Here is a 23,264-nt window from a genome sequence, read left to right as displayed (position 1 = left end):
TCCTTTTACAAACACCTTTTCCCATCCATGCGTGTGCTTGTTTCCTTCAGTCGGCCATTGAATGTATACAGCATTCTTGCTTTGACGTCCAGAACGCATACATCACCGGGAGAGGCGGGCAAGCCAACCAGTTCTAATTCTCCTTAAACCAAAGGTCCCGAAGCTTGTTCAGGTGTTCTGGGACTTCGTGGTTCTCTTTGAGGAAGGACCTCCAGGGAACAGTGTTAAATCATCCTATCTTACAAACCTGGAATGATTTCTGTAGGGTCAAGTGTGATTGTAGTTTCTGTCTGCTTGTGCCTACAAAACAAACTCCAAATGCCGTGTGAGGTGGCTTTAAGAAGTAATGTTTTCAAGCATCCCCGGTGACGTTTGTGTGCTGCTTGTTCATTCATTTTTAGAAGCCATGTGATAATAGAAGCCAAAGTCTCAAGGAAATATTAACCAGGTGGAAGGTTTAAAACGGATAGAATTTTACCTACTAACTTCTTTATGCAAGATGAGCAACACCATCGTTACTTGGTCTGTGAGACGGAGTCCTTTATTTTGTAGGCTGAGAACAAGTACTGTAGATGAGGGTACAATCAGCCACACTTCATTTAAACATGGCATTTATTCAGCCTTATAAAGATACTCAGCATTTAGGAAAAAGCCATAGTGTTTTATGGGCTGTTTATCATCTGTTTCATTCAGTCTTCTAAGGTAAGCAGGTTACATTAATCCCTTTTCAGTTTTAGTTTTCTCATTTGTAAAATAAAGCTTATGAATTCCTTGCAGGGTTTCAGCGAGGGCTAGAGAGACCAGTATGTGGGCCTAAAAGCAAATGGCTTGTATGTGGCAGGTGCTCAAAAACTGTTAGTTCCCTTCTGCCTTTACTCAGATTGTGGTGTACGTGGTACAGTGTATCTTCATGATCCATTTAGTAACTGCGGATGGGTGTCTGCTTTGCGCCTTTGTCCCACCACCACAGAATCAGTGACAGAGTTCTCCTCTCTTCTACCTTCTTGTCTCTTACCTTCTCCTTTCCTAGGGTGGCTCTTGCTTTTTGCTCATTATTGCCTCTGATCTCTTTTTAGAAAGCTTTTACCCTCTCAGATTTCTCTTTTCCAGAACTTCTTTTCTTCTCTCGCCATTACTCTTTTATTCTTTCTTCTGCCACGTTGTTACCTCCTTCAGCACGCTTGGTTCTTTGTGTCCCGCAGCCTGGCCTGAGTAACCAAGGACAGTCTTCCACCTCTGCTTGCGTTGCCCATCAGACTCGAGCAGCTGAAAGATTTCTTCTCAATCTATTACCCCATGGTTCCTGCAGAGCCCCTGCCGTTTCCTTGAAAAATCACACATGTGTGCACACATACACTAACTTTTTTAGCTGGAATATGCACAACTCATGTCTATAGTTCTTTTTATTTTGTATGTATTACAAAATAAATGCTCTGTGTAACTCATGTCGGGAAGTGGAAGTTGCCAGTACTCTACAAACCCCCTTTGCCAGTACCTTTGTGCCTCTTCCTGTTCTCTGTTCTCTTCCTTCCCCCAGGAGTTAATCATTCTCCTGTCTGATCCTGACACTTCAGACTGGCTTTGCTTGTTTTTGAACTTTACATGCATTAGAATATAGCACTCCTATGCATTAAAAGCATGCATTCTCTTGTGTCTGGCGTCTCATACTCAACATCATGTATGCGAGATTCATTCATGTTGTTGTACGTAGTTTATTTTTATTCTGTTGTATGACCATGCATTCCATTGTATAGTCAGTCATATACCACAAGTATATACATATACATACACACGTTTATGTTATGTTTATGTTTATATTTATATTTATATTATTTATATTTATTGAGGTACATTTGGGTTGTTTCCAGTTTTGATATTTCGAATGATGATACTGTGAGCATTCTTGTGAATTGAACTTTTATTTTTTATTTTTATTTTTATTTTTTTGTGTGTGACCTGAACTTTTAAATTGAACTTCTGGTTTGATTTTGCTTTAAGTTGCTAGGAGTCTGATCCAAATGTTTGGGACTTTTCTGTATTCTTTTATATCTTAGCCTATTCTTTTATTATTCTTTTTTTAATGTTTGTTTATTTTTGAGAGAGAGAGAGAGAGAGAGAGAGAGAGAGAGCGCGAGCAAGCGGGGGAGGGGAAGAGAGAGGGGGACAGAGGATCCAAAGCAGGCTCTGTGCTGACAGCAGAGAGCCCGATGCAGGGCCCAAACTCATGACCTGAGCCCGAGTCAAAAGCCTGGTGCTTAGCCGACTGAGCCACCCAGGTGGCCCTGATTTCTTTCGGTTAGGAAAAAACACATAGTAATGTAGGTCTTTCCTAAAAACAAAGTGGTATAATGCAAACTTTTGGGAAACAGAGGATACTTGTATTATTATACACTGTATTATATATACTGTATTATATATACCTGTATTATTATACACTGTATTATATATACTGTATTATATATACCTGTATTATTATATACTTAATAAATATTTAAATATCATGTGACATTCATGTACAGATTATAAATAATCATGCAGGTATATGAACTTATAAAAATTCATTTTACTGATTACAGAAACATTATTATGGAATTAATACTACATGGAGTGCACTTATTTTTTTAGTGAACCTTCCTGTATGTAATTCAGTCCACAAATTGTGTGTAAGGTTATATAGACTTATATAGAACCTAAATCAAGTCAAAATAATTCTGAGTCACAGTTTTAAAAAATTAAGTTAATTCTTATTTCTCACTACCTATGCATTTATTGCTGTATGACCATAGATCCATTGTCATGGATCCAGACCTATGACATGTGGGTCTTTTTTTAGCTTAAAGAAAGACCAGATGAATGCCTTGAGTCCTTGTACGTCTTGATTTGGTTTGTTATTAATTAGGTTGATAATATAACTTGAGCATTATTCTGGCTTTTATTCTCATAAGCCTGTTTTAGTTAGATTCTGGCCTTCCTGATGAGATAAGGAGTATGCAGAAATTTCTAAGTATGCTAACATGGCATCTATCCATTGGAACTTTTGTGAGTGCTTACTCTGTAGTAGGCAACTCTCAGTGGGGAGAGCCATATTAGTATCACTTGGCTTTTGAAAAACTCATATGTCCCTTGCTCCAATATGCTACTTTTTTTCTCTCCAATAATCATTATCATACTGTGCCATTTTTAATGATGGAAATGTGTTATGGCCATAGATGTGTTGCCTTTAGGACGAGCTTGAGAATTGATGATAATAGAGAGATATTTGAATACATGAATTATGTATCAATGTTTTGATTAAAATAATCACATATATGAATGGATAAATATTAATCTTTTTAACTAACAATAATGTTAATAAAGATATTCTCTCATCTGGAGGACTTCATAGCCTAGTGGGGTAGCTGAAAACATAAACACATAGTTACAGTGTGATGTGGAATGTATCTCAAGAGGAGATACATATAAATTGCCATCGATGGTAGTGGAAAAGACTCACTTTTGCTTGGGGGAATTGTAGAGGGCTTTGCAGAAGTGAATCCATTTGGACTCGGCATAATTTGTTACCTTTAGTTATGTACTAGTTGTGATGAAGCAAATCCAAAAGTCAGGACAACTTACTAGTCCAGTAAGGTTGTTGTATTTTTATATTTATATTTTGTATTTTATATTTATATGCTGAAAATATATTTTATATTTATATTTTGTATTTTATATTTATATGCTGAAGATTGTATATTCACTTGACACAACTACAGAACCAGTCAAGTACATTTGATTGCCATCTTTATAAAATGGTATTTAAATTGTATTCTCTGGTAAGTCTCTTAAAGTGCTATCACATTTGTATTTACAAACGCATTGGTTAACTATTGTTCGTAAAAACACTAAAGAGTTGTTGAGAAATGTAATGAGAAACCAAGTGGTCTAGCAAGGCTTCTGGCTTTTTCAGACCTAGCTCTTCATGTCTAGGTCTTTGACCTGAGCAAGTGATTTGACTTTTCTAAATCTTAGTTGCTTCATCTGTAAAATGTGAAAACAATATTATCTTACTTAAGGAATTGTTAATAAAAATGAAAGTCAAATAAGGTAATACAGTCTTGGAACAGTACCTGGTTCTTAGTAACAATAACATAATACATTTTTGTTAGACATTAAAAATTCAGGTTATAACATACATAAACACTCATGATTGTGAGCCTTAAAAAAAGATCTACTCTGACTTTTGATTCCTTTCAACATTCAATTAAATTTTGAAGAAACTATTGTAAAACACACACAGACACACATATGTATACGTGCGCGTGTGTGTGTGTGTGTGTGTGTGTGTGTGTATTTTTTCCTTTACTCTGTTATGACAGGTGTCCACAACAAGATTGATAGAGAAAAGAAATTACTAATTGGGGTGCAGGTAGTGAAAATCTTTTCTAAAGGTGTGTGTGTGTGTGTGTGTGTGTGTGTGTGTGTGTGTGTATGTGTGTGTCTGTGTGTGTTTAGATGGACTCTTGAGTTTATATTGAACTTGGATTTGAAGATAGACTAGATTACCTATACAAAATATTTAATGAGTGAGCTAATTTTTGCCCTAATTTCACAGCCCTACACATGTATCTGTTCTTTCTTGGTGACTGTGTAATAATAGGAGTTGTGAGGCCCAGGAGTAACCTGGATATGTGGTCACCCTCTCAGATATAGACCTCAGTATGACCTCACCACCATGTTAGCTTTGTATTTAAAATTAACTTATAATTAATTCCCTGTTTCAGATTTACTTCAACATCTACCTAGCCTATTTTTATATTTTAATTAGTTTTTAATCTTTTGTTTTAATGTTTGCAGGTGGGGGGATGCAATAACAATAAAACAAAATCCTAAAGCCCATAAAGCTAGAGCCGGGGATTTGTAAGAGTGAGATAGGAAGGCTCTATATACTTCATTCCTCTTCTTCTGCACCACCTAAAACCATGAACCAGACTGATATTAAGCTATACCATAAAATGATGCAGTCATAGAGCAGGTCCACACTGGATACGTGCTTACCGACGGTGGTCTGGGCTTTGACTTTCCACCCTTTATTATGGGTACACCTGAATCTGCAGGTGGAGACTGAGCTAAGTTGGGAGGATTGGGATTTATTAATAACCAGAGAGGAAGACTTTGTCTAGACGCAGTCTCTCAGGTATCAGTAAGCCATTGAGAACTACTAATTGTAACTGTATGAACTATAGGTCCCTCAGTGCAGTCCTGGGTCTTTCTCTAACCCTTTTCTTCATGCCATATTCCACTAAACTCTTTGCCATATTTTGGTTCCTGAACAAATTTGGTTCAGATAAAATGTAAGTGATTATAAATGAATGACTCAAATCTAGTATACAAGGTGGTAGTGTTTTGAATGGATTGCTTTAGTGAACATTACGAGTAATAACAAAAAAAAAATAGGACTTCTTTATGCAGTGACATCTGTATAAGCTATTCAGCTTAGAGATAACCTTGGGTTTATACTCATCTGTTTCGATACATGTATAATTTGGACATCTGAGATAATATTATACATAGATGCTTATCTTCTGCCTTTCTTCACTCAGTGTTCTATCACGGCTGTAATCCTCTGCCAGTACACAATCTTATAAAATACTGATTCTAAATCTTTCATGATAGTGGATCCTGATCTTCTTTTAATGTTGTTAACCATGCTGGGGAAAAAAGAAAAAAAAAAGAAACAAAAACAAACCCTTCAAAATGATCCACTTCAGATCAAAGCATCTTAGTTTTCTTGCCAAGTTAATGAAGAAATACTGTTTTGTTTAAAAAGATTATATATGTTTTTAAATCAGTAATTTTCAAGGAAGAAAATTACCATCTAGATTAGCATCTCCCACTGTGTTGTGTCCATTAGTTTTGTTGGTAAATGGCATTATGTGACATAAAGCCAAATAAGACTGGGAAATTCCAATCCAAATTGAACAGATTCCACCACTCCACAACCTCTAGGACTTTTTGGACCTGTAATTGCTAATGTACAATGTGGATCTCCGAAGAGGGTATATAATGTATACAGTTTCCACTAAAATTCACTTGATCAAGAAATGAATTGCAAAATTCATTTCTTTGCGTGCAACTAATATCATGGGAAGAATGTAGTGGAAGTTTTTGAATTTCTTATCATTTGTTCTTAAACACTGACCATAATAAAATCCTAGACAGAGCCCAGCTAAACTTGGGATGAGCATAGGCAGAATGTCCTAAAATAATGGTTTATTCAAAAAGGTGAAAGTTTCTAAGCCTGTTACCTATCCCAATTATGGAGGGAATCTGTGTGTACTTCCTCCTTCTTTCAAACATAAACTTTTCTCATTCTAGGAGTTAGGAAAAAGTGGTTTAGTCTATTCTATCAGAAGTTGCTCTCAATTAAAAATTTTTAAAAATCAGTTTTCTTTGGAAACATTCAATATGCTTAACAAAAGAGAAAAACAATTCCAACGTGTGTGTGTGAATATAATATGTTTTTATCAGAAGGGAAAATGATGCCAAGTTGGTTATGTTAAGCAGTCAGCATGGACTGGGATGGTATTTAACCAGATTTAATATCATTAGTGCGTATGTGTTATACATTGTAAAAGACATCCGTCGGTAATGTGTATTAATTTAAATGGACCTTTAAAAATACATATAGAACAAAGATCCCTGGCCTTTTGGAACTTATATGCACAGTTGTACTCTGAACTTACTTCTAATTCCCTTTCATTGCCTGTGTGTATTTGCTGCTGATTCCTCATAGTATTTGTGCCTTACCCATTGGCCATTCCTGTTTACTCATTGGACTACTGGTCCTCAGATAGGTGAGGCCTTTTGCGCTGCTTCCTGAGGTACCTTAGCGATGAGCAGAGTGGTTTCCAAGTTACTGGCTTCCTGAGCAAGAACTGTTGCATATTATGGTGCAAACTTACTTCCCTTCACTTTGGCTTTTTAACGTACGTATTTAACACACATGTTATATATAACATATATGTTGAATATTACATTGTGTTAAGTTTATATTTAACACACATATATGTTTTCTCTCTTTACGTATATGTTACTAGTACAAGCTCTCAATATGCCTTCATGATATTTGTTTTAATCTTGGATCTAGTATGGCACTCTTAAAAAAAACAACAAAAACTTTGCCTAATACACTCGGCTTATCTATGCCGTGAAGACAGTGAGCTTTCTTACTGAATCTTAATGGCATGCATTCATTAAACTCACTATACTGTATATGCATATTAATTTACCAAATGGATTTGTAATGATTGACACAGATTTCTTATGGGAGAACTGAGACAGATGTTAGCCAGTTATACTGCTGGATTGAGTTAATAATTGAGATTTTCTTTTCTATTGAATAACAGATTGGAAAATAGACAAAGCAACACCGATATATTAAAATTAAACTACCCTTAATATACAAACATGTTCTTCAGCAAATGTAGGGAAGAAAGTCAAAGGCATTCCTACAAATCTTGACATTCATTATTTTTGTTATCAATGGAAATCTCATTTACATACAAATAAAATGTTAATTCATATCATAACCACCGAGATAGATGCATTTATACTTTTCCACGAGCTATTCTTTTTGAACTTATGTGCTGTGTTTGGCTTTTTGCCCATCAACCAGGTGAAATGTTCTAAGTTTAACAAAGAAGGATGAAGTTACACCTGCCCCATGCACACATGCAAAGTCAGATTGGACTGTTGGAACCAACAGTTACCATTATACATAATTTTAATTGTTTTTTTTCCTTTGAGAGAAAAGAAAACAAAAGGAAAAATGAGCTATGTGTGAGGAGACAAATGATAATGTTTCTTAATTTGCTTAGTGAAATTGTGATCTTATTCAAAGCAGAATTTTTAATACATTTGCCTCTCACCTGTTATGAAAGCAAAAATAATCAATTCCCCTTTCCTTTTGATAACTCATGCTTTATTTTAGTTACTCTTTTTAGTGAAATAGGTGCATGCTTCATTTTTTCACATACATTACAGTTTCAATTAGACTTCTGGCATATAATTTTTAAAAGCAAAAAAAAATGTTTTGTAATTTTCTTATAAAAGTAAAATGGTTAATGAAATTCTTTCCCCAAGATGTATATGGATATTTGGAAACTCATTTTGGCAAATCTGACCTTATTACTTACTTACCAGACTATCTCCTTTTACCTAGACTAGTACATTTGAAATGAGATATTTAAAATATAGAGAGCATAGCTCAATGAAATAAAAGCCTAATAAAATGTGTTTGGGCTAACATCAAAACTCTTTGAAAGAGGATATCTAAATAATGTGCATTTTATCTCAGAGAGTCTTGGGTTGGTTCGAGTGTCCAGATGACTATTAATGGGCTTTGTGCTCCCAAGCATATGTTAATAGAAGTGATCCTTTTGGATTAATTTCATGTGAATTAATAAGAGATTTATTTGATGGGAGTTGTTTGAAGGTGATGACATTTAAATCTCAGCAGGATTCAAGATATCTGAAAATACCTTTAAAGATTCAGGAACAATCAATTCAGAGAGAGCAGATTAAATAGACATGGATAGCAAAGAACAGGATCTGACATTGGGTTTATGAAGATTGAAGCAGTTTACAAAAAAGAGCAATCTACCATTGAAGTATTGCCCTAGAATCTGAAGAAATAGAACATTTAAACTCCTTCAGCAATTCTTGGGTTTATGATTTGGATAAACAGTGTTCTCTTGCATTTTATAGTTCACTTAAGCAATCTGATTTTGATCTGTATATATGGAGTAGACAGGATTCAAGGTTTTGTGTTTTTTTTAAACCAATGAGCAAACACATATGTTCTTTAAAAACTGAACTTTATATGTCGTTCATATGGAAGCTATCTAGTTTGCTATAGGCCCCAAACTTGACCTTCCTTTTATTTTGCTATCACTTGCTTAATTCTTTAAATTCTTTGTGGGAAACTTTTGATCAAAAGAAACAATTTGCTTTTTTTCTTTCTTTTTAATTTTTTTTTTATAAAAGCTACATGAAATGTGTAATTAATAACCCAGTACTCCTAGGTTGTTGATCCAAACAAGCATGGAAGAAGCATATATTAAGGAGAAGACTATCACGTCTTTCCTTTTGTGTTAGCTTTGATTTTGAACACTTGAAAGTTTTATTATCTGGAAAAACAATAAGAAAATGTCATCTGGTATTATATGTTATGATGACAAGAACTGCTACTTATAATAAGAATCATACTCAGCAGGGTTTGAGACTGAGGTTAAATTATATAGACTCGGTACTCTAACTTTTTAGCCTTGTTGAGGTGTTATCCATCCATCCATCCATCCATCCATCCATCCGTCCATCCGTCCATCTGTCCATCCATCCATCCATCCAAGGAATTAATCAATTGGAAGTGCACTCAGTTGAAATGGTATTTGAAGAGTTACTCAAAGGCTTTAATTTTTCTTGAGAAATAAGGATTCCTTATAATATTTTCCTTTTCTTTTTAAAGATATCCTTCTCTCTAACATGAATAATAGTAAAATTATAGTCATCTTGCTGGATGTTTAGCACATACTTAGGCTGGGTATACATTTATTGAATGCATGAATATTGGAGGAAATGAATAACTGAGTGAATGGTAGACCTCAGTGGTATTTATGCCATCCTTAATTATTGATGGTTTCATATTTTGTAGTCTTTCAGGGAAATTGGATAGAGTTTTTCTAAGGTAATAATACAGTGCCTAAGCCACTAACCAGAACCATTATAGAATCTTAGAGGCACAAAGTTTAGCAATCATATATTGTAATTCCCTCATATGAGTAAGAACAGAGGCTCAGAGAAGCGAAGGGGCCTGCCCTTGATTACATCAGCCGGTGATTCGAATCAGCTTCAGAAACTGGACATATAATTGGACATTCTTCCTTCCTTTGTTTAGGGTCAAGATGCTACAAATAGCATAGGAATTTATATCTCTTACCTTCAAGGAGTTTCTCATCTGATGGAAATAAATTCTTGTTTTAATCTGTATTGGATGGATGTGTTAGCTCTCTTTTTAAATTACTGCAGTAGTGGATTTCTTTGACTGAATAATTCATTTGATTACCTATTGCAAGGCTATTTGGAACAAGTATTTCATAAATGTATGTGTGAAAAAAATATAATTCAAAGAATTCTCTCTATATATATGCACATATATAAACAAATATATATACACACATATATATATATGAAATAAAACTAAATCATTAATGGTTAATTCAAATTATCTAGGAATAATAGAAAACTCAGATTCCTTTTGCTGTGAAGATGCCATTCTGAGAACATGAGTCACAGTCTTCTGTAGAAAAAGGAATTTTTTCTTATATATTTAAGAATTTTAATTGTGAGATAAGATAGTTATCAGAATTATATTTTAAGCTCTAATGCTGATTATTTCCACTGATACTATAACATAGGAACAGTACAGTATCCTATTGTTTCTTATAATAATTTTCTTTTTCATAAAAAATACAGAGGGGCGCCTGGGTGGTGCAGTCAGTTAAGTGTCTGACTTCGACTCAGGTCATGATCTTGCGGTTTGTGAGTTCGAGCCCCATGTTGGGCTCTGTGCTGACAGCTCAGAGCCTGGAGACTGCTTCAGATTCTGTGTCTCCCACTCTCTCTGCCCTACCCCTGCTTGCGCTCTGTCTCTATCTCTCTCAAAAATGAATAAACATTTAAAACAATTTTTTAAAAAAATACAAAGAAAGCCTTTAGATTTGTTTTAATTTAGGAGGAAATAATAATAGAAATAGGGATTTTTGCAAATGGAATGTCTTACATCTCAGAGATGAAACTACAAATAGTACATTTTTAGGAAGCTAAACATGTTTTAACCCACTTAAATATCTTGACACAAAATATATTTTCATGTTATATCCGCTGTTGGAGGAGTGTACGTGTATTTGCGTAGGTGGAGGATGATGTGAAGGTGGGCATGCTCACCATTTCCACCTCACCTACTCCCTAGACCATAGGTGAGCTTTTAATCTCACAATTAAATAGAGAGGAGTTAGCAATTTTCAGTCTTGTAGCTCTTAAATTCTTCAGTGCCTCCTTATCCAGTTCACTTTAGCCCCAGATTATCTAAATGGTCGTTTATAGCAGGCCTACTGTAAACTGGCATTTTGAACTACTTTTGGTAGTCAGTATGAGGGATATTACTACATAGTTGAATGAAGAGGTTTAAAATAAAGTTGCCAGAACACTCCTTGATGTGATTATCTTCCTTCCTTCCTTCCTTCCTTTTCTTTTCTTTTCTTTTCTTTTCTTTTCTTTCTTTTCTTTTCTTTTCTTTTCTTTCTTTCTCTAATTATTTTATAACCATTACTATAATATCTGCCTCAATAATTTCACTTAGATAATAAAGATGATGGTATAATGATGGTTCATCATGACTTTATGAACTTCTATATCAAGAGCAAAAATAAAAGATTACTAAAAATAGCTAAAAAGATGGCATGTGTTCTAGCGTGTCATGTTTCTGTAACTGTTGGTTCGGAAGGCTTACGTAGATCTCAGTTCTCGATGGCATTGCAGGGACTCCTTTCTCGGCCACTTGGTGTGCACTGCTACTATGAGTTTGGAAGACATTGGCAATGGGTACAACTTCTTGTCTTCAGCTGTGACTGTACAATATCAGTAGATACACTTTATATCTTTTGCAGAAGCATTTTCCCTCCATGTTTACTAACCGAGAGCATTTATCCCCACCCCAGCGTAGGTAAGTATTCTGGTCCTTAGCCTTCGGGAGTTTTGAGGTTAAATCGTACATCTCAGTCTTTTGTGAAAATGACTTCTGTAATCTTTTATATCACGCTCCTTCTTCTCCTGCTGCTTTATTAAAACCCAGGGGAGGGAAGATCTTGCTCAAGGTTTGCTCATGCATTTATTAGGTATCTGTCAAGCAGCGTGTGGTGCTGGCATATAAATGTATTTTAGGTGTGATACATTAAAGCCTATTTACATCATTTAGGAAGGAAAATATTTTTTGTTTTGTTTTGCAGATGTACAGATCAGCTCTCAAAATGTCTTCTGTGTCTTCCGAGCATCTTCTAAGACAATTGCATTAGCCTCCTGCTAGTTGACTAATAGAATTAATAATTGTAGAAAGCACTCTAAAGCCACATGCCTTATGAAGTCAATGCTGGGTATGATTTTACAAGTATGTGATCTATTTTTTCAAGTGAAAATGTTAACTGGAAAAGTTCTTGGCACGCAGTAAAACATCATGCAATCTGTTATGTCTCTTAAAGATAATAACTTGAGGGTGGCTATAGTCTTACGATATCTAACTTATGACTTGTTAGGGGAGTTTCTTTCACTTAGAAGTATTGCAAATGTGCTTATATTTACATAATATGTCATTCTCAAAAGTTATGGTGATATAATTCCAGTAAAAAATTATTTTTCTATAACTACTTCAAAGTATAGTCAACTAAATTAACCATGATTATTTTTTTTAAAGAAACTAAAAAGAACATGCCCCTTCCACCCACAACAAAAAAGAAAACACAAATGACCTTTCTGATACTTCTTTGAAGTTTTAGCAGTTTAACATTATTTGTGATGTATATTTTTAAGGGCTGTGTTCAGCATGAGGAGTCAGTGAGTCATATGGGTTCCAAAGTTCTGTTCTTGGTGGAAGAGGGAACTGAAATTTGAAAGGATGAAAATTTAATTAAATCATTTTTTCTCTTAGTTACTGTAATTGCTGGTTCAGTAGTTTTTAAACTATGACCTATTACTTTTCTTCATGATAACAATAAATCAACAGGGTCTAATTTTTTTTTGTTTTGCAAAACAAGTGAAATTTTTTCATATTAACATACTTATATCTATTCACTGTTAAGTATTTTATCTTAGTTCCTTGCTCTGTAAAATGTTGCTGTTTTTCTAATCACCTTGACATTAATATATGGACAGAAACCATTTTCTCTTCATTTTAATGGAAAGAAAATCTTAACGAATTTGGTTATTTCATATTCATTTCGTTATGAATCCTGCCTTTCATATAGATTTCTGTTTTTCTGTGTAACCTTATTTATTTCATTGGGGTGCATTACTGTTAGGTTTTATTTCCATTAAGAAGATGATCTTAAAATACAAATGATATGGTGGTTCAGTATTTGTCCAAGAAAAGATTAAATTGCAATAGTTCCTAAAGACTTTTATGTGTAATGGAAAAAACAAACACGAAATTCTGGAGGGAAAGGCAAGAGATGCTATAGCGAATCATTTCATTTGTATGTGTAGTAATGGCTGATACTCTATAAACTAGGATGTCTTTTTCTTTAGGCCACGGTAAGAACAGCATTTTTTTAAAATTCAGATTCTTGTTTAAATAATAACTGGTTTCTTAAACTTCCTTTTTATTATTATTTTTTTTTCATGTTTAGTTTTCCTTTTGTTGACTACCAGTAAAATTGCCCTCCACTCTTCCATGTGTTGGTTCAAGTTCCCAAATTCTGTCACTTTTGACAGAGGACTAGGGGTCTCTTAAAGTGTTGGCATCAACCAATAAGACATGAACATGCAAACATTAAAAAATAAATACGTTAGAGGCGCCTGGCTGGCTCAGTCAGTGGAGTGTGCAACTCTTGATCTCGAGATCGTGTGTTTGAGCCCCATGTTGGATGGGGAGATTACTGGGAAAAAAATCTTAAAATAGATAAATAAATAGATAAATAAAAATAGGCTGACTAGTGTTCCATTTTTTTTTTTTAATAAGCAGTGGTTACCTAGCTTAGTTTATTTTAAGACCCAATGATAATGACACCAAGGTGAAGACTCACTCCCTGCTCCCTGCCTTGGCCAGGCAGGTTTACATGGCTTCATGACCATCAGTGGTACTTGAAACTTCAGTCCTTCATCCTATCAATGTTTTTGTTGTTGTTGTTGTTGTTCCAGGAGGAACATATGTACAGATTCTGTGCATATTTGTTGACTCATGTTATTGTTGTACTAAAAAGAAGAGTATACTTTCTTTAGTGCAGTTAATATTTTTTGACATTATTTTTGTAAAGTGAATTTTCCCCTTGCAAATGATTCTTTATAGTCAACCAGGGCATTAACTTGGCTCAGTGATTCATATTATACACATTTGCTTGACCAGCTCTTCAGAAATGAAGGTACATCCATATATGTCCAAAGCCAGTGTGGCTCCTCAGCACTTGTGAGAAATTACAGATGAGAATGACTAAAACGTGTTATTAATTTGGATTTTCTCAGGACATGTTGGATAATCATGGTGTAACTAACTCTGTTAAATCTGCCCCTGTGGCAAAGTCAGCTAGTAAAGAGGACTTGTCTTATTAGTCAGTCACAGGTGGATTTTCCTACGGGACATTTGGGGTGACAACTGACGGCATTTGCAGTGTTTTGGCTGGGAGATTAAGGGGACATAAGCCATGAAGCTCGGTTCTGGACTAGCCTTAGTTGCTGCATTTTTTTATGGACACACCACAAATTGTTTCTTATCTCCTCATACTGAAGTTCTGATTCATTAGACTCCAGTAGGGGAATTTGTCACAGTATTCTTATTTTGACCATTCTCCTTGATGGCACTAACTTGAAAGGCACAGTCGAGGCAGCATGTGAAGGTGAACCTTGGGGAGGGTGCTGATAGTTGGCCATTCCAAGCTACCAAATGACAGCGTCATATGATTCAGTTTAATATTTTACTTTAGTCCATCTCCAGCGTGCTCCTGATGGTGAAATTGGTACTGTTTCCACCTGGTTGTGCTAAGAATCCAGGACTTAGTTAGCTTCCCCATCATGCTACATAGAGTCCTAGTAAAAGCCAACCTGGTCACTCTGATATGGACCAGGTTTTCCTCCTAACTTTCAGGCAAGCTCTCCAATTGGGGCTTAAAGAAATTTATCGGTAGGACAGAGATGAGACATTTGTTACCCTCCATTCCTGAAAGTAATAGGGCAGTTTTCACTTTGTTTATAACATGCTGTTTCTGTCTTTTGACTATGAGGATATTTTGGTTGAAATTACATTTATAGCTTGGTTGCACAGTATGTAACCATATTGAATTCCAGTTTATGTTGTTTATATACATAGCATATAAATAAACGTGTAATATATATTCTGTAAACATAAATGCATATATATTTCATAAACATAGTATGTGTATATATTATACATAATATATAAGGTTTACAAATAAGCATGTATACAGCATCAACTGTACCTGAAGAAAGTGAGCAAAAAATATCATTGGCAAACAAGAATAGTAGGAAAGATAGAGCTATCAATGACAATAAATATTTTGGTATTCATAAAACCATTTAAAAATAGCAAATGAGCCACTCTATGACAAAAATAATTCTAAATGTAAATATTTGCTTTAGTCTCAGGTGGGTTTGTTTTTTTTTTTTTTTTTGCTATTTTTCAAACATTTTTTTTTCCCTAGAGGAAGATTTTTGTATGCACCTTAAAAAAGCCTCAAGTAAGAATAAGTAAAATGTTCTATATTAGGTTGCATCTCTGCAACTTTCAAATAACCTCGCATTTCCTTTTCCCTTGCATTTTTACAGATATGGTCCGGAAAAAGAACCCCCCTCTGAGAAACGTTGTTAGCGAAGGCGAGGGCCAGACCCTGGAGCCTATAGGTACAGAAAGCAAGGTGTCTGGAAAGAACAAAGAATTTTCTGCAGATCAGATGTCAGAAAATACAGATCAGAGTGATGCTGCAGAACTGAATAATAAGGAGGAACATCGCTTGCATGGCCAAGATTCATCCTCTAGCAGCAAGAAGGGCCCCAAAAGCTCCAGCCTGAGTGAGAAGGCTGGCTTCAATTATGAAAGCCCCAGTAAAGGAGGAAACCTTCCCTCGCATCCACATGATGAGGTGACAGATAGAAATATGTTGGCTTTCTCATCTCCAGCTGTGGGGGGAGTCTGTGAGCCCTTGAAGTCTCCTCAACGAGCAGAGGCAGATGACCCTCAAGATACAGCCTGCACCCCAGCAGGGGACTCATTGGAGACGAAGGAAGATCATAAGATGTCACCAAAGGCCACGGAGGAAACAGGGCAGGCGCAGAGTAGTCAAGCCAATTGTCAAGGCTCAAGCCCAGTTTCAGTGGCCTCCAAAAACCCACAAGTGCCTTCAGATGGGGGTGTAAGACTGAATAAATCCAAAACCGACTTACTGGTAAATGACAACCCAGACCCGGCACCTCTGTCTCCAGAGCTTCAGGACTTTAAATGCAATATCTGTGGATATGGTTACTATGGCAATGACCCCACAGATCTGATTAAGCACTTCCGAAAGTATCACTTAGGACTGCATAACCGCACCAGGCAGGATGCTGAGCTGGACAGCAAAATCTTGGCCCTTCATAACATGGTGCAGTTCAGCCATTCCAAAGACTTCCAGAAGGTCAACCGTTCCGTGCTTTCTGGTGTGCTGCAGGACATCAATTCTTCAAGGCCTGTTTTACTAAATGGGACCTATGATGTACAGGTTTGTGCTTTGTGTTGTTCTCTCTTTATACAGAAAAGGTTCCTGGTAATGAAGTGTGAATTCTTGCACGCATGGTAAAATCAGGTTCCCAGAACCAAAGGGGTAGCCTGCTAGATTCAGCGGGAGGATGGACACACTCCACAGCCATTTTATCCAAATGTGAATTCAGAGGGGTCTTTAATCTCTTCTCATGGAAAATAGTCCCAATATCTCTATTAGGTTGGGAAAAGCCTTTTCACGGGATGAGGTAGGCTTCGTATTTCTAGAAATATTTCGTGGTAATTCGGTGTTTTCACAGTCTTCCCAAAAATGGCACTCATCTTTATAGTTCCACGTGATAGTAGTATATGGTTTGTTCTAATCTTAGATTAGAAATCTTTTGCTATAGTCTTTGCTTCAGTGAGGATCTTGCCTGTGTCTTGCATTAGGATTTAATTTTATACTCGGCCTGGCGTCAACTTGGGCTCGGTTTGGGTCATACGGACAGTTACAGAGATATACTCCAGAAAAAGCAACCTAATTGCAAATGAAAATTTGGAAATAAAAGTTTACATTGATTATAAAGAAGTCAATGTGATTGTAAGCAGTAGGGACACCAGAATGACCTTGGTGCAGGCCAGTAAAGCATTCCTTTCCGCATTTAAGGAAAATAGTAATTTATGAAAGCATTTAGCAGTAATTTAGATTTCTGCCTTTATTAAAACTGGCATACCTTTTTGATCTACTCTTCTGTCTTTAGTTTATGGCATATGTGAAATGGAAAAAAAAATCTACCATTTCAAATAGAATGAAAGGCAGAACTGACGCTAAAGAAATGTATTCATTTCATTTTAAGCAATTTTAGCCTAGTCAGTACTCATGGTCAGCTTGAGAAAGTGTATTCGTTTCTGTTACCATCTGTAGTTTTTTATTGTATTATGCGGCCAGAGGATTTCAAAACATATTAGGTTTAATATTAACCTTCTTTAGGAATGATTAGAAGAAGTACCAGAGAACTAATGAAATTACATCATACTTATCTGACCTCCTAATTCCCTTAAAATATGAGTCATTTTGATCAACCCAATAGCTCTAGCACATTGGCTGTAGACCTCTTTATGGACCTAGTGCCAATTAAGAAAGGCAGGCAAAGGAATTCTAAATAACAGGTAGTGAACTTATTTTGCAGTACTTGTAAAAAAGAATCAGAGGAGAAATTTCCCAAGCCTTTAAAAATGTCAGAACAGCAATCTTATCACTTTCAAAGGGAGATAGGAAGAACTCTTAAAAAGCCAGTTTCATCTTTGTAGAGCTCTCTTAAAAATTCCATCCTACTTTGTGAATTTCCACAAATAGAATTATTTCTGTGGAGCAGCAAATTAAGCCAACATAGTTATTATGCATGAAAGCTGCATGCTTTGAACTGCTGTCTTATTAAAGATCATTTCACTGTCTTATGTCAGATACACTCTGCTGTCAAACCATGATTGGAAAGCAAATACGTGTTTTAGATAAAAGGGTTAGAAGTGAATAATGTCAGTATGTGAACTGGTGTTTTATAATTAGCAAGTAATATGATGTTAATACCTGGATTTCCGGCAGGAGTTTCAGTTTGTTCACTCTGGGGACAAGTTCTGAAGGCAGCTGATCTGGGCTGTCAGGAAGGCTCTAACATGAAGATTACTAAAGGCCGATGGTTTAGAAGAATTCAGATTTTTAAACACACTTCCATTTCCCCCAAACAGTTATTTGTTAGGTTCTTAGTTATTTATAGTAAAGTTTATGTTTGGGTAGAATGAGCTGGACACTTTTCCTGGGCAGTGATGTTAGAAATAAAACAGATGTGTGAGCTCTCCGAGTTTGAACTAATAGAAGGAGAAATAAAACAGCTGATCCTAAACTATGCTGTCTACTAAGTGCTGCAGAAGCACCCAGTAAAGAAGACAGAAAGGGGTAGGAAATAGCATCCAGGGAGATAATCTTGTTAAGATCAATTTTTTTTTTTTCCAGAGAAATAATATGGCTAAAAATAGAAAAAAGCAATCTGTGGGAAAAGCAGATGATTATTTCAAAGAAACGATTGGATTTAGAAGCAAGTCTAAAGAGAGTTAACTTTTTTCAGCGTAGGAATAGAACACTAAATACACTTTTAGGCCAAATGCTGATCTTGAGGACTCTGCACATGCCAGATGTTGATGCAGAAATGTGTCCGAAGATGAGTAACTTATTAGTACTTTTATGCTGAAATAAGTATTGAGCGGCTTCCCTGTATGCATAAACTGAATAAAAGCACATCTGAAATTCCCCTTTTTACCCGCAAGGGTTTGTGTGCTGAAATGCCGTTTGAGGGCCTTCTTTCCTTGGCTCTGGAACTGTGTGGGGACTAAAAGCTGTGCAGGATAAAATGCTGACTGTAGAATTTCTTTAACACGGTTCTGTCAGACATTTGTAGTAAGTTAATGGCTGTGTGTGTATTCTGATAAAAAGATGTTGGTAAATATGAGTGTCACAGACGAGTAATCATTCTATTTCAGGAATTATTTATATAAATCTGTAATGTAAGCTAATAATAAATGTAACGAATGACCAATTCATTAATCTTTTTCAATTAAACTGGCCTTTTTTTTTTTAAACATTCAGGACAGTTGGTGGTTAATGATAGATTTATGACATTTTAGGCAAAAAAAAAAAAAAAAAAAAAAAAAGCCAGAAGTACAGGACATAAGAACTCTGTGGCTTTGATCTGTATTATAGTTTGACACGGATGATTTTAAATAATTTGAACTGACTCAACTGCAAACATAAGATATACCATTGGGAAAAAGAAATAATTTAAACAAATGTTAAGATTTCCAGTTCCAAGTTCAGATTATTTGACATGTATTTGTGGGAATAACTGAAGTTTAGACATGCTCGTACTGACAAGTATTCACTTCTGTGTAAATTTTATTACAAATAGGGAAGTCAAAGAATCCTATATTCCTTTAAAAATAGCACCAAATAACAATGTTTCTTTATACTGCAGAGTTAGATAGAGCCCCAGTTGGATAATGGAGCTCCAGTTGGATAATAGAGCCCCAGTTGGGTAATGGATGCCACCTTAAATGGCCATATCATGAAACTAGGACAGTCTTCCCTGAGTGTTGAATTCAGATCCTCCCCGTCATATGTCGTACGTTGAGGTAGCATGCCCAGCCCTGAGATCAGAAGACATGCCAGTTCTTTACCAAGAAAAACAAGGAAAGATATAATGGCTAGCTTAGAGCTATTTGACTCGATTGGGATGTTAGTTTCTTAATTTTTATTATTTTAAAAAAAATTTTTTTTTTTTTTAAAGTTTATTTATTTTTGAGACAGAGAGAGACAGAGCATGAACGGGGGAGGGGCAGAGAGAGAGGGAGACACAGAATGGGAAGCAGGCTCCAGGCTCTGAGCCATCAGCCCAGAGCCCGACGCGGGGCTCGAACTCACGGACCGTGAGATCGTGACCTGAGCTGAAGTCGGACGCTTAACCGACTGAGCCACCCAGGCGCCCCAGTTTCTTAATTTTTAAATGTAACCTGGGTTTTATCAATTGTTATGCCTAAATTTTTTTAAAATAATGGATGTAACATGATTGGTAAGCCCTTCCTGTAATTTTTACTACCTGTATTCAGCCTTTGAGGCTCACATATAGACCATAATAGGACAAGAGATTGAGTTCTTCAAAAAGTAATTACAGCTTCTTTCTTTGTAATCTGCTTTATTATGCTTATATTTAAACCATCGCTGAATGGAGGCCGAAGTTGTTAAACATCGACTTTGCTGTTTCATTAGGGCTTAATGTGCTGTGCATTAGGGCATTTGCGTCATCTTTATGGGGGAGCTCTTAGTCCTTAGATCAGGTTATAAACGTCGGAGTCCTGTCAAGATGTGCTTCCCACGGGAAAGTGTTGAAGCTATCCCAAGTTTATAAATGCTCACAAGGTACATGTTGCCTTTCCTTATTAGTGTACCTTTTCTGTTATTCTGCATTATTCAAGACTCCCAGAAGGGAGCTACAGGATTCCAGCTATTAAATTTATTTTGGCCTTTAATGAAATTTTAAGGTTAATAGAAAAATCTCACTATTAACTTACCAGTTACTGTCTTGTGTCTGAGCTAGGAGCACTACATTTCTGTTCTGTAAATATTTTTATCAGAGTTGCACAATATGTCATGTTAGAAGCAGGAAGAACAGATTTTAGAGATAGGAAGTCATCCTTTGTTATTTGTGTTTTCAACATATTTAACTCTATGAGCTTTATAGACCCTTAACATATGGCAGTACATTGATTTGAACAGGGGGTTAACAGCTTGGTCTGGGGAAAAAAAAAATTCTGAGAACATTAATTTCATTTTGGTTTATTTTGACTTTTCTTGAATTTTGCTTCCAAATATTTATTTTTTGCCGTGGAGTTTCCTTTGATCTGGAGTAGGAGGGAAGTGGTAGATCTTAGCAGGTTCTGTTTCTTTGTTTTTCTGAGTTGAGGACAATTGCACTTTAGAACAACTGGTGAATGAGACTTTAATCACTTCAGACTGTCTATAGAGTACAGAATGTTTGTCATATGAACCCATACTTGTTTTCAGGTCTGTGCCTCTTTAACATGTAATAAAGTGTGCAAAATAAAACATATGCTCACCCTAGGGCCATCAAGCAAAGTAAAGTTCTGGCATTTGCCAGGTTATTTTCCTCATCAAGATGGCCGAGCTGGATAGTGTAGCTTCCCAGGGAGGGGGGTAGAGTAGTTTGACTGTCTTCACTAATCCTTTCACCTGCATGTTGGTTAAATCTCCATGTGGCTTTGTTGCAAGAGAGTCAGTATGAGGAATGTCAATCTCTCCTTGATTTTCAGTTTTCTTGCTATCATTTAAAGAACGTGTATCACTTTCTTAAATATCAGTATTTCTCTCTAGGCAGAATGTTGAGAAGAAGAAATCCATGGTTATTAGTGCATCTAATCAAATTTAGCATTATTCAACTCTTAATAAAAAATGTTTTAAAAAATTAAGAAAAAAAATGATCCTCAAATCTGCTAACCATATCAAGTCAGCAGGTCAGTCAGTGCATTTTGTTTCTTGGGTCATTGGAATTACGGCATACATGGAGCTGTTTGGAAACACGGATTCATAAGTAGTGCCCAACCCCAAGAAAGTTTGGAGGGACGGGTTGCATGAAGTCTGTTTCCGAGAATCTAAATTAGACCATAGACCTCTTGAATTCTTCATCATATGGTTTAGTTTGAAGTAAGTGTTAGGAATTTTCAGAATATCAGAGAAGATCATGGCTTTAGTTAAATTGGAAGTCAGATGTAAAATTTATTTTTCTGTATTTTAATTTGATTCATACTTTTCTCACCAATAACTTATATAATCAAAATTGTACGTATCTTTTGGGTTGTCTTCCAATTTTGGATTCACTTCTGACAATAGCTAACAATTGATTAAGGGTTTCTTTCATGCATATGTAGATCTAAGCTCTTTATGTGGATTAATTAACTTATCTTCATAAAAACCCTTATGTAGACATTACTATTATGTCCATTTTTTTTTAAGTGAGAAAGTAGGCATAGAGGAATTCAAGTAACCTGTCCAAAATCACACAGTTGTGTAAGTAGGGTAAATGGGATGTAAGCCAGGGTACACAGGCTGCCGAAACCTTCTTCACAACCACTATAACATGAACTTCTCAAATACAAGACTGAGTTGACTTCAACTACAAACGCAAGGAAGAGAAGCCAACTGCATGTAAGGGAGGAGATACAAGACTGGTACACCAGGGCTCTTTGATGCATCCTCTGGGAATCACATTGAATTTAGGGACTTCAGTGATTTTTTTTTTGAGATTGTCTCTTATCCGGTTCATGCAGTGTAATGCTGCCTTATTTGAACTTAGTAGACTCATAATTGAAATCATTGAAAAGAAAATTAGCGTTGCTGATTTGCCTTTTTTTTTAAATTACTGTGATTCATTTCCACTGGTATTTTTGCTACAGAAGCTAGTTCCGATAGAGCGAGGAAGGGCCAGATTTTGATTTAATCAATCAAGGGTGCAATGCTTTATCCCCAAATGAAGCAACATTTTATCCATGTATTAGATTTGTTTTATATTCCCCTCATTTGGAGGACTTTGGTTTAGAGATTTGTGATTTAATATATGGCCAGAGAGTTGTATTCTTCTCTTCTGGTTACTAGGCACAATCCAGGAGTTGGTTTATCTATGAAGGTTAAATATTACGGAGATGCATCCAGCTCCCATTTATGTTCTCTATTGCTGTGTAATTAAAGTTTTATTCTTTGCTCGCGAGTAAGTACAGGAACGGGTGTGAGGCACAGAAGACACCAGAGTGTCTTCAGAGTGTCTCATGTGCATGTACTCCACACCCCAAACGAGCTCAGAGCCCTGTGGTCTCCCTACATTCTGAAAGTGAGGGGTGGGGCCACAGGGAGGGACTTGAGAAATTCTTCTCCTCTTGCAGCCCCCCTTTAATACTTAGATGACTCACTGATGTCAGCCTGTCAGCCTGAAGAACACCTGAATTCTTTCATGAGTCCACTAACATATTTGGGGATCTTATAATAAACAGTGGTTTGTTCTAAGACCTGTTTTTCCAGCTGATGGGAGGCTGCACTGGCATCTCAAAGTCAACCTGCCTAAAGTTAAAGTTGTTAGCTTCTTCCCTAATGGTCCCCCCACCGCCCGCCCTTTCTAATGTACTCGCATTTCCAAATTGGTGGGGCTGGAAATAC

General features: G+C 36.0%; 1 protein-coding gene across 3 annotated transcripts in view; it reads left to right on the top strand.

Moving 5' to 3' along the window:
• Nucleotides 1-23,264, top strand: part of TRPS1 (transcriptional repressor GATA binding 1) — a 257,738-nt gene that overhangs the window by 32,500 nt on the left and 201,974 nt on the right. For 2 of the 3 annotated variants that reach the window (XM_060611181.3, XM_060611180.3), the window contains exon 2: nt 15,586-16,514. In XM_060611181.3, coding sequence (XP_060467164.2) covers nt 15,588-16,514 — 927 coding nt within the window. In that variant the 5' untranslated portion in view covers nt 15,586-15,587. Of the gene's footprint in view, nt 1-12,044; nt 12,203-15,585; nt 16,515-23,264 lie in introns of all 3 variants that reach the window. The other variant, XM_060611177.3, reaches the window with a different exon arrangement.

Source organism: Panthera onca, chromosome F2, assembly GCF_046562875.1.
Source record: "Panthera onca isolate mPanOnc1 chromosome F2, mPanOnc1 haplotype 2, whole genome shotgun sequence".
Classification (NCBI taxonomy): domain Eukaryota; kingdom Metazoa; phylum Chordata; class Mammalia; order Carnivora; family Felidae; genus Panthera; species Panthera onca.
Note: the sequence above shows the minus strand (reverse complement) of the source record. Positions and strands in the feature narration are given on the sequence as shown.